This window comes from Cyrtonyx montezumae, unplaced genomic scaffold, assembly GCF_038088225.1.
Source record: "Cyrtonyx montezumae isolate F1298 unplaced genomic scaffold, pur_monq_1.0 scaffold_42, whole genome shotgun sequence".
NCBI classification, from domain to species: Eukaryota; Metazoa; Chordata; class Aves; order Galliformes; family Odontophoridae; genus Cyrtonyx; species Cyrtonyx montezumae.
Genome location: NW_027072048.1, coordinates 830,690 through 845,344, shown reverse-complemented (window position 1 = coordinate 845,344; position 14,655 = coordinate 830,690). Strand labels below are relative to the sequence as shown.

The 14,655-nt window shown below is 41.4% G+C and overlaps 1 protein-coding gene across 1 annotated transcript in view; it reads left to right on the top strand.

Annotated features, from left to right (window-relative positions):
* The window catches only part of UNC5D (unc-5 netrin receptor D), an 80,158-nt gene extending 70,441 nt beyond the window's left edge, over nt 1–9,717 (top strand). Inside the window, exons 12-17 of the mRNA XM_065747152.1 lie at nt 1,645–1,813; nt 2,819–3,046; nt 4,502–4,651; nt 7,145–7,309; nt 8,446–8,624; nt 9,513–9,717. Coding sequence (XP_065603224.1) covers nt 1,645–1,813; nt 2,819–3,046; nt 4,502–4,651; nt 7,145–7,309; nt 8,446–8,624; nt 9,513–9,717 — 1,096 coding nt within the window. The remainder of the gene's footprint in view (nt 1–1,644; nt 1,814–2,818; nt 3,047–4,501; nt 4,652–7,144; nt 7,310–8,445; nt 8,625–9,512) is intronic.
* Nucleotides 9,718–14,655: the final 4,938 nt, after the last annotated feature.

The following is a 14,655-nucleotide window of genomic DNA, read 5'->3' as shown; positions in this document are numbered from 1 at the left end:
TGGTGGCAGGAAGGCAATGTTTGGAACGTTGCTCCATATAAAGAGGCAAAACGGTTCCCTGAGGTTCTCCAGATTTCAGCTCTGTCATATGTGCTTCAAAGACAAGAAGGAACAAGAAAACAAATCCAAGAATGGTGGTAGTGCTTCATGTGGTGAATGTCAGTCATCCAAAAGAAACCTAGCTGCTCTCCAGATGCCTTCAGAACTAGATGCTTCATTAGAACACAGTCTTCATTTTTAGATGTGATGTTGCTTCAGATTTGGTGGTGTTTGGGTTGTGGTTTTTTTTGTTGTTGTTGTTTTTTCCCGAGGTAAATTTTAAGAAATGAAATTGAAGAGAGCAAACTGGAAGATACAGAGCTGCCTATGAACTTTAAAGCTTGGAACTTAATCTGAAATCTATTTTAATTTTTCTTCCTTCTGATATCTGAATTCCTTTGTGAGAACTTTCCTATTCCATCCCCATCTGCTGCTATAGGTTTTTGATCGTTCTCAGTGGAATATTAAGATATGTAAAAGGAAGGGAAGAAGTAGAGAAAAAAAAAAAAACAAACCCACAGCTGTTTTATCTGCAAAGGTTCTGCAGAAGTGAGTTAAAATAGGTTAATTAAATACAAGCAGCAAATTTTGCCTACTGCTTTCCTTTTTGTCGTGGGCAGAAACGGAGGTAGCAAACCAAACTGAAAATTATCACAGGGAGAATGTTTTCCTTCTAGTGGAGGCAATGTTGATGCATCTTTCGCCCATCTGAACTGAGGGAGAGAGTCACTGTGCCATACCTCACTAGCAGATGTATAACCATTAAAAATATTCTGTCTCGTGCTGTAGATTCTGAATGAAACCTTGCACGCATCATATCATATTCAGTGAAATTTAATACAGAAGTTAACTGGGTAAGTAGGTGCATACAAGAATAAAGATTTCTGTGGCTCTTGTAAGGATTTGAGGTCACCAAAAAATGTCAGAGAGAAAAAGGATCATATTGTTCTGGTTTAGATTATTTGGGAAGTGGTTTAGCTGTCACTGCTATTCTAATCTGATGGAGATCATGAGCAGATGCCTACGTTGCTGACTTCTCCATTTAGGCCCAGAAGTCTTGTTCCCTGATGGCTGCTGTGAGTTACCTGTCTTGTTCATTTGGCAGAAAATCATTGTGCTTTCAAACCAAGCAGATCACGTTCAATCTGGAGAAATTCACGAGAATGTGCTTTTTAAAAGAAAGATAATTTGTTTTATCTTCACCGTCGTGTAAATGTTGCTAATGATGTTCTTTGCAGGCAGAATTGGATGGCAATACGACCAACTGGTGCACAAAGTGAGGCTTACTTGCGTAGGGTAGTGCCAGTGTTTCATTTGGTTTAAACAGACCAAAATGTGTTTTAAAGACCAGAACCCCAAACCTCAGCCAATGATTTAAGTACATGTGGCCCAATAGTTTTGTTTCACCTCCTATTTTGTTTCACCTCCTACTACCAAATCTACACGAAAATTAGTTCTGTAGTTAGCTTGCTTATCTTTTCTGTAACAGATGAACAAAGCTCACACTTAGATTTATAACTCATACATTTCAAAAATTGTATTGCAGTTAGTGTGAGTACATTTTTACTCTTTAAAAAAGTATCCTAAGATGTTATTTTTCCCCAGCCTGCAGCCAGAAGGCCCAGATGTCCTCCTAGGACCAGAAGTGACGTGTGGCCCTTCAGACGTGTCTGTCAGCACTCCATTTGCCTTGACTATACCACACTGTGCAGAAGTAAATTCAGAGCACTGGAATATCCACTTGAAAAAGAGGACACAGCAAGGAAAATGGGAGGTACGTTCACGCTTCGGCTCCCACTTGAAGGTTATATTCACTAAATGGAAACATGATTACTCTTAATCATGCAGAAGCTGGTTGAAGATGGCGCAAGGGACTGAACGATCAGACGTTTTAAAGGAAGCATCTTTTCTCTTTTCAAAAATAGAGATTTTGCATTTTGTTCAGAAGTACCTAAACTACTCTGTCCAAGTGCTGACTAAAATATAGAGAAAAGGGTCAACACTTTATTGTACTGCTCCTGGTGGAGCTATTTGATTCCTTGCATCGTAAAGAAAACAAACAGTAGCTAAAACAATTGTACCCCTATCCTTTTCCTCCTGTAAATCACCAAATTGCTGTGGCTCTCATTTAAACCATTTTAAAACCAGCTTCATTTTTCCAGTAAAATTCATTCAGTGCACTGTCAGCTCCATCAGTGTCAGTTACAAGCAGCCTGGAATTAATGAGGAGTGTAACACCAGTCTGTAGTTTGCTCAAATACTTCATCTCATGACGCCGTAATGCAGAACTAAGCATGAAATACAAAAGAGTGGGTTAGGTAGCTTTTTGATGAAGGTAAACAACTGTAATGGATGTTCTGAAAGGATGTCAAATACCTACTATTGTTCAGGGTTTGCTTATTGGCTTCAATCTTCAAGGTAATTTCTTACCTTGACATTGGGAAAAAATTAGATTGAAAGTCAAGAACACGTGAAGAAAAGAAGCTAATTTGACTGAGGCATTGTCATTATTATTATATTCTGTGCATGCTCAATTCTGTACAATGTATTGCCAGAAATCATCTTGCTGGCTCAGGGCTAAATGGAGACTATTCACTTACACAGACAGTCTATTTTTCCTCATTCTCTGAGGTCAACGTGAGTTTTAAGAATATGAAGTTGACTCCTGGGGGTACTTTGCATTCCAATTGAATACAAATAAACAAGTGATGTCATGACTTCTATCATCAAGGCCTATTTTTTTTGTTGGCTTTTTTTTAACTTGGATTTCATTTTGCAGGAAGTGATGTCTGTGGAAGAGGAAACTACTTCCTGCTACTGCCTGCTGGATCCTTATGCCTGTCACATTCTCTTAAACAGCTTTGGAACTTATGCACTTATTGGAGAGCCCATCTCTGAGTGTGCCGTCCGACAGCTGAAAGTAGCAGTTTTTGGCTGCCTCTCTTGCAATTCTCTGGATTACAATCTGAGAGTGTATTGCATGGATAACACACCTTGTGCATTTCAGGTATGCTGTTTCACGTGGATGTTTTAATTTTTTTCCACAGAATATTAACGTTCCTTTATTTCGAGAGCTACAGCAACTGTTCAGAACTGGAAATGGGTAGAAATATTCTAAGTAATACTGGAATTTGTTGTGCCACTGCCACGTGCCTTAGTGCAGACCCCTTTGTTTCTCTGCAGTGTTGGGCCACTTGTTGATTTACACTGCAAGAGCTTTAGGACTACCAAGCTGTCTACTTATTCACTGCCAGGCAGTTGTAAACCTGCTCTGCCAGTATTCTAGAGTGACCAGAAATCACATCACTGTGGTTAACACAGCACAGAGCTGCAGCTGAGAAGTGAAGATGGCAATGTGGGCTCAGTGCTTGGCTGCATGAGCACAAAGTTTCCTTGCAGCTGCAGCCAAGTGCTACCCAAAAACCAAAGTCATTATCGTATGATGTATCGTACTTCTCATGCTCATTACCCTTAATTAGTTACTTGAGGGATTCCTCTCCTTTTTACCATATGAGCAAGAAGAAAAAGATTGTTAAAACTCCTTGATTCATCATGGCTACAAAAGCCCCTGGATTTTATTGTTTTGCTTTGGAATGCCATATAGCAAAGTCATACTAATTATAATTTACACTTGGGGATTTTTTTTATTATATTTTTTAAAGGAGTAATGCACAGTTATCTTTTTCTACAATAATTAAATTATAACAATACAAAGTGTTTTTCTTTTCAGAGCTGAGATGGAGACAGTTGTAACCAAATTTTTGCTTCCTCTTCCTATTGTACAGAATAAAGACACAAATCTGAATGGAGCACATGCTAACGCGAAGCCACTGAAAGGGGTAGTTAAAGATTTACAGCGGTCTTGTGATTATGCCCTTTAAATCATGAGATTTGTGGGCCAGAAGTCTTTTTTAGGAGGCCCAAATTCCTTTTTCAGGTATTTGTTGAACATACAGAAGTAATTCTGGCTCGTACATTCGCCGTTCAGTGACTCAGCATCAGTTATGAACGATCCCTAGCTGTACTCATTTAGTACTGTGCAGCAGTTTTAGAGCATTTCATAAAAATGAAATTCTAAGAAGTATAATTTTTTATGTCTTTATGTGTTTTTAGTTAATGTTTAATGTACAATTTTATAATGTTCTAACATCTCTGGAATTGTATAAAAATCATCTTGTTTCTCAAAATACTGTGATGTTCAGCAAAACAACAAATGCTACTGGGGTTTCTCAGGGTCTTACTTGTAATCCTCAAAATCCCAAACAAAGGAAAAGCAGATCCAAAGCATTTTGTCTGATGTTTGCTCTTGCTCACCAAAACTGCTCTCTTCTTATTTTTTGGCCCATGACCGAAGTGCTCCACTGCTGTAGATGGACTCTGTACCTTTCACAACGATGAATTTTCATCTGAGTTTGTATCTGTTTCTAATAGTGGAAAATTCTTTTCTCCTCTGCCATTGCAGGAAGTGGTTTTGGATGAAAGACTCCAAGGAGGACAATTACTGGATGAACCAAAGCTTTTGCATTTCAAAGGGAATACCTTCAGTCTCCAGATATCTGTCCTTGATATCCCTCCTTTCCTTTGGAGAATCAAACCATTTACTGCCTGTCAGGTACTTGCTAACTTTATTTCTTTGCAATTTAATTCAGAGGCAGTAAGACAACTCCCCATTTTATTTTTGAATGCTCTGGTTTTAATCTCAACGATGCTACAAAAATGTATCACGTTGTGGTTTTGGCAAAAGCGGAACAAAACCTTTCAAATGCAGTAGAATACTTAAAATTTATCTCCTAATAGATATCTCCTTGTGCTTTTCCTTATTTAAATTACCTCCAATGGAAGGCCTATATGCTTGTTATAATTTACAGCTACTGAAAATGTTTTTGATATCTCTGTCATTCCGATTTCAATATAATTATGAATATATGGCTGAAAATGGGAGGATATATGTCAGTATTTAAATGTCATGAGTTCAAATTACAGCACGCATATTCTTAGAACTGATGAAGAGGAAATTATCTTTCCTGTAAGACATTAATTAGAGGGGCTGTTGAAGACAGGAAAGTATAAATCAAAACATAAGATGAATTTCTAAATGTATTGGTTACTGGAAACTATAAGCCATGTGCTGGAGAGTAGAGTGAGCCAGTAGTTTGAAATACCAATGTCTTTTGATATTTCAAACTAAAAAATAAATAAAATCTTCAGTGTAGTGACAAGAAAAGTTTCTATCAGTGCAACAAATTAAGTTCTGCCTCGACCCATATAAAAACAACCGCATACTTCACTGCCTTTGATTTGTTGTCCAACCCTTTGAGGGCAAGGCTCTACGACACAAGGAAACACAACACCAGAATGCCCCTAGAAAGAAGTCAGTTGTCTGAAAGCAACTTTCTAATAAGTGTTCAGTAGATTGGAACTAAACATGGCATTATCTGTACTTCTCTTGTCTGACTGCTTTGGGAACGCAAACAGAAAACCTTCCACAGCCCCATTAGGCAGAACATGCATTACTTAAAGGCAAGAAAAAAAAAATACATCAGACAATTTTAATTGAATTAGCCCTCCTGTAGTGACTGCTTCACAAACCAGGTGAAAAAATCCCCTAGCCTTTCTCCTAGCACCTCCTCCAAACAGCTCCCTCGTAGACTACGTGCCTGCTCAAGGTGAACGCTTTCACTGCCTTGGTGTGCACAGAGCAGAAACTACTCAAGGTGCAGTGTTTTCTCTTGTTTCTTAAGGCTGCTGCAGAGAGGTGTTACAACCACATAAGGAGAGACAGACTTTAAGAACCCAAATAACACTGTACAGTACGCAAGACCGACAGCTACAATACGTACTGCTGATAACCAAAGAAGTGTGGAAGCTGGAGTAGAGAAAAGTCATGGTTAAGAGTGGGGGGAGGATAATTTCTTAATAAGTACCCAATTATTTCTGGAAAGCTGCTGTTTCCTTTGCTGGTTGTGAGCCCCTGATGCTGGGAAAGTTTGGAGGACGACTCAGGAGCCTCAGTACACGTATTTCTGGGTCAGCACTTTTCCTGCTGCTGTGCACAGCTCCTATGAATAAATATCTTGTTTATGGTATATTTAACTCAGGTATTTTTGTTCTCTGCTGGCAAGTAATGGTCCAGAGTTTCTAGTCAAAATTAAACTACAGGGTGCTGTTAAAACAAGCCATGATAGCCAGTGCAAATGTCTTTGCATTAAAACTTTACACGTTGCAAAGACCTCACTTTGCTGAATCTAATGCAAGTGGCACGGTCCAAAGTAGCTATTAAATTTATTGCTGCAAGATAAAAACAAGAACTAAAAAGTCAGAGGAGGGATTCCTAACCCATGGAAGAACACTGCAGGGCTGTGTTTGCTTTAAGGAAGACTCAGATCACAGCAAGCAGTCGAGGTTTTTGAGAAGCATGTTTTGAGAGTTTGGGTTGTCCAGAACAACTGAAAGGAGCTGACACTACGATGAGGAAACATTAATGTTAATGATTTCTCAGATGAGCAAAATCCATTTCAAAGCTTGAAGAGACAAATCAGCATTGTGTAAAAGCACGGTGTTCAAGCAGTTAATAGCAGGTGGCACTTAGCACAGCCCAGAGAAATTCTTAGTGTGTTTTTTTTCTGTCCTGGCCAACCTACAGGAGCAGGTGCTTAGTGCCTGGCATCCTTCCCACCATGCTGACATGTAAGTATGGGAAACCCTTAAGAACTGCAGTGTGGGGGAGCAGGAAGGTGAGCGTGGTGAGAACCAGAGAAGTTTCTTACCTGTTGCCCAGGGTTAACAGCAGCTGTTTTCCAGGCATCTTGAATCCAGCATCTGTAGCTATGATTTATATTCTTCCTGGCTGCTAGGAACTTAATTATCATGGGAGAACAAAGTGCAAGCTTTCAGTAATTTAAACATCCTCATATTATTAAATGAATTGTGTTGGTCTACTTTAAGTTTGTAGGGTTATTAGTAAAAAAAAAAAAAAAAAGAAAAAGAAAAAAAAAGCAATCGCAGACAAAAATCATGGACTTTTTTTTTTCCCTGTTCTGCCATCATCACTCCTCCTCTGCTTCTCACTCCCACTTCACCATTCTGGTGGATGTTCCTCTCCCAGGAGGTCCCATTCTCCCGTGTGTGGTGCAGTAACCAGAAGCCACTGCACTGTGCCTTCTCTCTGGAGCGCTACACTCCTGCAACCACGCAGCTGTCCTGCAAGATCTGTGTGCGACAAGTCAAGGGGCACGAGCAAATCCTACAGATCCAGACATCCATTCTAGAGGTAAAGCTTTCTTTCCTTCTCATTTCGTTTTGTCAGGCTGTGTAGCATGACACAAACTGTGCCCTGTTTTTGCCCCTTCGACCTCATGCGCATCTCTCGTGCCCTGTTTAACGCTGCAATAAGCACAAAGCATCACATTCCCTTTCCAACAGAAATCAAAGATACTGAGATAAATCATTTTAGCATTCTAGAATATGTGAGGTGATGGTGGTATTTTTCTTGTGAAAAGTTTCTTGTGTATCTTGAGAGTTAAAAATAATGAATAGCTTTGCCTGGATGCTGTTTGGCTGCATCCACAGCAATGGTGTACAAGCTGGCCATGCCCCCAGCAGCAAGGAGAACTACAGCTACCTTTTGTTAATGAGCATCTTTGTTGATTGTTTAATTGTTTAAAAAGTACCCTGACGTTTCTGGATTAGATCGACCTGTGTGTGCTAATAGCACTATGCAGGATGTGGAACTAAGAAAGAAAACCTCAAACATCATTCAGCTAAAAACAGAGGGACCTCCCTGTGCACCAGGCCCCACTGTGTGTCCCAATTCTGCCCTCAACCACATGTGCTGATACACAGAGCTCTCTCGTGGCTCTGAAAAATTAAGGGGAGAGTGAGGATAATCTGACTGTAAAATAAACACATAAGCAACCACTGAGTGCTCAGATCGTTCACTGTTTTAAGATTCACCAAACTAACCAGGTAGCAGCAGCTTATCTCATGAGTGCAGGCTATGAAACCTACTATTGTTCTGCAGATTTAATTTGAACAGTCAGACAATGTGATATATCTGCAGCACCGCTATTACTCTGCATGGGTGACTTTTCAAATGTGTCATAAATGTTATATGAACAGACTATATCACATCGTTGTTATTTAATATTTATGCTGCATTGCACTGGAACGAGTAATGCATGGAAATGGGACTCTGTTACACAAAAGTGGTATGATAGGAAAAGAACGGGGCCCAATCTATACAAAAAGGAGCTCTGAAGGGGCTGTGCAAAACTCTCATCTCAGTTCCTGGTTCCTAAGCACGACCTGTGGTGTTACTGCTTCTGTGCTGGAGAGTCACCTGCAGAGCTCCAGGCCAGCACAGATCCTGGCACTGCACTAAGTACTTTGCTTTTACCTTCTGTGCAGAATGAAAGAGAAACCGTTGCTTTCTTTGCACACGATGACAGCAACTTCCCTGCACAGATGGGTGCAAAAGCTTTCAAAATCCCATACTCTATCAGACAAAGAATCTGTGCGACGTTCGACACGCCCAATGCCAAAGGCAAAGACTGGCAGATGCTGGCACAGAAGAACAGCATCAGCAGGTAAGGGAAAGCAATTTGGAAAGGTGAACATTTACATGTGCAACAAGAATAATTAGCTGCTACTGCAAAATTGTTATGGTTTTTTTCTTATTTGCTGGTATTAAAGATGTGCAAATAGTAATTGCCTTCCTTACTCTCAAGGATGAACCGCAGTTCATATATTCTTTTATATACAACTAGCATCTGAAAGCAGGACCTGCCTTCCTCTGTGAATAAACCCATCCCACCTGGTCTTAGCTTCCAAGCTCAGGTGTAACCCACAGCAGTGGGGGTTTGGGAAGCACAAGGCTCAGACAAGACTGTGGCACTGCTGCATACCATGAAAGCAGAGTAACCTGTGGTGGGTGCTATCCCTGCTGTTCTGCTCCAAACTGAACGATGCTTTTGGTCTATTTTTCTAAGGAAAAAAACATATTTCAAAAAGCAAGTTATGCCCTGCTGTTAGGAGCCATAATATTATGATGACTAAAACTGAAAGGCGCAATAAAAACCAATTTACTGCTTATTTTGCATTTTCCACTTGGCTAAATTAAATTGGGGAAGGCAGTGGAATCAGAAATATTTTCTGATGGTCCCAATCTCCGTAAGTATGTTCCCAGCAGTACAGAGGAATGCTTAGATGAAGCAAAACAGCTTCCTTTTCACAGGGTACTTCCGTTGACATCAAGGTATCAATGACAGGAGTGACAATCTGGCTTTAAGTCCTCATCCTAGACAGTGATCTGTTCTTTCTTTGCTCTGAAACTGTTGAGAGCTTTACTATCAGAGATTTCTACTGCACGCACGCATCAACTGTTTGCTGAGATTCCCTCCACATCTAATTAGATCTTGCTGAAGGTTTCTTTTCCTAATCCATCTGTTCTACCTTTCCCCCTCCCCTCCTCTCAGGAATCTCTCCTATTTTGCTACACAAAGCAGCCCATCTGCAGTCATTCTGGACCTCTGGGAAGCCCGACACCAACACGACGGCGACCTCGATTCCTTAGCCTGTGCACTGGAAGAAATAGGAAGGACACACTCTAAAATCTCAGACATAACAGAAACTGAGATGGAGGAGCCTGACTTCCACTACAGCAGGCAAAATGGACTTTAGTCCCTCATCTCCACTGAAGAACCGGCCAGCTGACTTTCATACCTGAAAATCTCTTTGGCAGGGAGGAAATAAGGGTTTCTGCACACTGCCTGAGGAAGCAGGCACACGTCTCCACAGTGCCGTTTTCAGTTGGAGGAGCAGAGGAAGCCCTGTTAAAAATCATCTCAGTAATAAGGAAAACAAGCTCTCCCTGTGCTACGGTTCCCCTTTCATTTAAAATTCATGTTTCAAAGTCAAAAACAAGACCTACACATCAATCATTCCCAGGGGCAGGAAGGAGCGAGGTACAGAGCCGTGCAAGGTAAATATTATGACATCCTGTATTTAGAAAACAATGATGCTAGAGAAGAATACAACGCATAGTAAAATATAATGCATACCAGTGGATATTTAGAGTCACTAGGGGTTAATCTCACTGTAAGGGTTTGTCTTCTCGGGGCCCTGAGTCCTCTTTGTCCTATGTTCCCAACTTATTGCAGCTGAAGGGTGGATGTAAACGTCATTTGCTGGCATCCCATTGCCTCTGTATTTGCTGTAATTTAGCTAAAGGGCAGCTGAAAAATCTGCCCTTCTGTTCAGAGATTTGAGGAATTAATAGTTAGGTGTAACTATTTAATAGATATCAGATGTCATCCCAACCATTCATTTGGTCTGTTTACCACCACACCTGGAACGGAGCTAGTGAATTCTCATCACTTTTTATCCATCTCATGCAAATGTCTTTTACTACTTCAACTGAACCTGTCACTGTGAGTCAGCATCCTGGCAGAACTGGTACCAAACCAAATGCAACCTGTGTTTTCACTTGTCTAGGGTTTGAGAATTACCCAAGGGACGTGATTGGGGCTGAGAGCAGCACGACAGCCCACAGGGCAGTACTCAGTGGGGAAATCCATCATCATCCAAAACCATTTCTTCATCTCAGATCCCAGGTCTGGAATGTACAATCAATAGCTGTGACTTTGCTTGTTCAGTGAGATCTGAAATGGCCGATTTCGTGGCTTTCCCAGCTCTGCAGGCTGAGCAGTCTGACGCTTGCAAATACTTAGACTTCCCCAAACATTTTTTAATGTTAGTATTTCATGCAGTCTGACATCAACGTTCCTGTTTGCACAGGAAATCATAACGGCTGCAAGCATGTTTAAGACTGAGACCAAAATACCAGCTTATCTGGCTGCAAGCTGTCACTTCCCTCAGCAGCACACGGTTCTGTCTTTGAATTATATTTGTAGTGACTCCCATTCCTCCTCCTCAGAAACTTATTTTTCATTGGACAAAATGACATGAATAAAAAAAAATAAAAAATAATAGAGAACGGCAGCCACAGAAAAGCAATGGTATTTTAGTGAGCTGCGGTTGTCTGGGAAACCCACTGCAGTCTCTCTCCAGCAGTTAATTTGTCCTCAGCTTCTCCTCAGATGCAGTTTTAATTTGGTCGCTGCCTTTTCAAACTGGCTCCCTTTTAGCTACCCCAGCAAAGACCCAAATGCACACCCTGCCCATGCCACAACATGCCATCGTGCTCTGTATGTGGTTCCTGCTCTTGTTGTCCAAATCTCATGAGCCACACAGAGCACGTGGGGTCAAAGAAAGCTGCTCTGTGGAGCTCAGACCTTACACTTCGCATCCTGGACAGGGGTAGATGTGAAAACCCTCTCTGTTTGGTGGCACCCAGCCCTGCCCACAGAATGCTTGTGCAACAGAGAGGAGCCAATCCTGTCCAGACTGATTTCCTCCACAGTGCACCTAAGGGGCTGCAGATGGAAGGGGTCTGGCTTGTACACCAAAATCCAAGTCCGAGCCCAAATCCCGTGAAGTCTGGCATCTGAGTTTTGTACTGAAAGGAATACAGGTCAGCTTTTTTTACAGTGCTGGAAAAGAAGCTGTTCAAGTTTGGGGCCTGAGGTAAGATTTCAGTTTTGCATTGCTCTATAGAGTATTGCTGTTCTGTTTTCTGGTTTTTATTCACTTACACCAAAGCTGCTGCTGTGTTGCTGACCTTCCTTTTGTCAATCTACAGCAAGAACAGTCATTTTCTGACCTATTATTGTTTTCATGACCTTTAGTTGTTTCAATGGACTAGAAATGCTAGAATAATATTTATCTCATTGGAAAGGAATTTGAAACAGGAACTAGACTTCTAATTTTCATTGCTCTAGCTGTACTGCTGTGTTGCATAGGATCTGTCATACTACAGCATACAAAACATCCATTGAACCTTATGGTATCACTCATTGTGACCAGGACTGAATGTCTGGGGAAGTGGTCTTAAAAAGGAGCTCAGTATTGAAGGACTCAATAGTCAACCATTGCTGCTACCTGACAGGAGAGCAAGCTGAAACACTCCAGTTCTCACATTCAGTATCAATCACAGAGGATGGGGATCTTGCTAGAGCATAAAGCCACAAGAGATGCTTGTGAGAGAGCATAGGACTCCTGGGAATACAGTAACTGACTTTGCTGTGTAAATTACTCAAGCTAATGCATCATCAGAGGGATGCAATTGCCTGAACATCCAGAAAACGAAACCATGAGGAAAACCCATGTAGCTTAGAAGAGAAGCACGAGAGGTGGCAGAAAGTATGTCATACCACGAGCATTTTCCACAAAGAGGAAATTCTTCTCCCTGATAACTGTGGTCATAGTGGGCTGCAGTCAGACTTAGAGAATTCAAGTTAGACTTCTGAGATCTGTGTTCCTTCTTCTCCCACTCCTGGGAAATTTGCATCTCTTATATCTCGTATCTGGTGCAGATCTGCCTGTTTTCAGACGTTCCCTTTCTGTTGTTTTATGTCAGCATCATGGGATGATATTAATAAAACTTAGCACTTTTAATTATAGAGACTTGCACCACTTCTCCCTTTTTCCTGTGCTGTCCCAGTTTTAGAGAGAAAATGATAACATTTGGGGAGAAATGTCTCTGCTACCGTATAAATGAAGCAGACACAAATGGGTTTTGTTACCATTACCAAACAGCAAGGCAATACAGGCAGAGGATGTTAAAAGGTGATCACAGTAAAACGTGGCTTTTTCCCCCCACCAAAGGCTGCTGCAAGGATGCTTTGCAATGCAGTATACTCTCAGAATGAGAAGTTAGAATTAGTATGTAAGCGTTATATAAATAGATATGTTGACAAGGATTGGCAATCTTAACATCCCAGGAGCATATTTTTATCATCTCTGTTACTAAGATGTTTCTTCTGAGATCTGTGTTTGTGTGATTTGATCCCAAACCCAGATGCGTGAAGGGGATGCAGGATTCAGGGCCAGAAATTCAAATCTGATTCTTTCCAAGAGTCACAAGTTATAAAGTAGAGGAAAAACAACAAGCCTCACAAGCTGAAAGGCAGCAGACAGAACTGCAGTGCTGCACACCCTAGCTGCTGTGGTGAGACGGCCCTGCTGGCTTTGCAGCACCAGCCATCCTGCTCTGCCATCTTCCTAAAACTCTTCAGCTACTTCTGTGCTGTGCTTCCTTACATTTTTTAAATGCCTTACAATGTCTTCACCGATGTGGTGCATTGCAAAGCTGATTTCCAGTGATGCAGCACTCCTTGGTGGCTTAACATACTGTAATGTAAACCACAAAAGCAAAGAACTCTTGCTCTTGAAACTTCATTTACAAGAGCAAGTGCCATAAAACCACGATGCACTCCTACAAAGACATGGTTGGGCATTTGGTAACAGATGGAAAGATATCAACGCTGTTCTCTTAAAGTAAGGAGAAGTATTGTTGTTATTTTTATCCCTGGCAACAGCTGCTCCCCCCCCCCCCAGGCTTTGCACATGGTGAGCACGAGGATGTGCTCCTGGGCAGCCCTTAGCACAGCACTGCAGCCCCTTCCTTTCATGCCACTTGAAAGCCATTTCTATCAGAAAAAACACTCAGTTAGATTCCAGCTATTATTTTCCACTAGGAAAAATTATCACATCGGGATCCAGTGAAGCACCAAACTGCTGGGGCAGTTCTCCTCGTGGTCTGGATGTATTTATTTGGTTTTTAATTCTGTTTCAGCCTGTGAAACACAGAGCACAGTCCTTTGCTTAAGGTCCATCTCGGATGGTAATTAACTGAATGAAAGCAGGGAACCATATCCAAGTCCTTAACAACTGTGAAGGAGCTGCAGGTTTATCCTTCCAGCCTTTACTACTTTGAACTCTACATAGGGAGCTCTCCCATCTTACACAGTAGTAGAGATGGTTCATGCTGTTTGCCAAGAACTCCTTCTGTGGTGAACCTGCTGGAGAGTGTTTGCTGTGGGTTGTTCATCTGTGATGTGTGCTGGGGAAAATCATCCCCTTGGCACTGCTCCTGCTTCAGGAGAGGCTGGCAGCTGTTCTGCAGCAGCATGCAGAACGCACGGATATCTTCCCCTGCATAGATAATCATTGTCTAGCTGAAGTTGCCTTGAACATACCCATTTCCTGAGTGGATTCAGTAACTTAAGCAGTAGGAGTATAGCACAGGTACATCAGAACTGCAGCAGCAACAACAAAAACCTTCAATCCACCGACAGAGATCACGAATGGTTTTCTAATAATACGGCCTGGTCCTTCTCTCTCATTACCAACACTAACATATACAGTACCAAAAATCTCTTTTCTGCCATGGACAAATAGACCAACCTCTCTAAGATTAAAGAGTCACTCATGCAATCATCTGATAGTAACAGTGCCCACAGTACAAACAACAGAACCAATCTCTCATTACCACAGGATAAAACCCGTTGGGATCCACATTCACTGTTCTGTCCAAAAATAAGTGTCTAGCAATTTGCCACTCTATTTTATATATTTTTTTTTTGTATTAGAGGTGAATAGTACAGACTTTACTAGTGTTTCTTGTCTGGGGCTCGGGTGGGTAGGGGTGTATTGTAGTTTTCAAGCTATTGCAAAAGCTGCTTTTAAATAAGCTGTGGAGTTGTGTTGACTAACTGG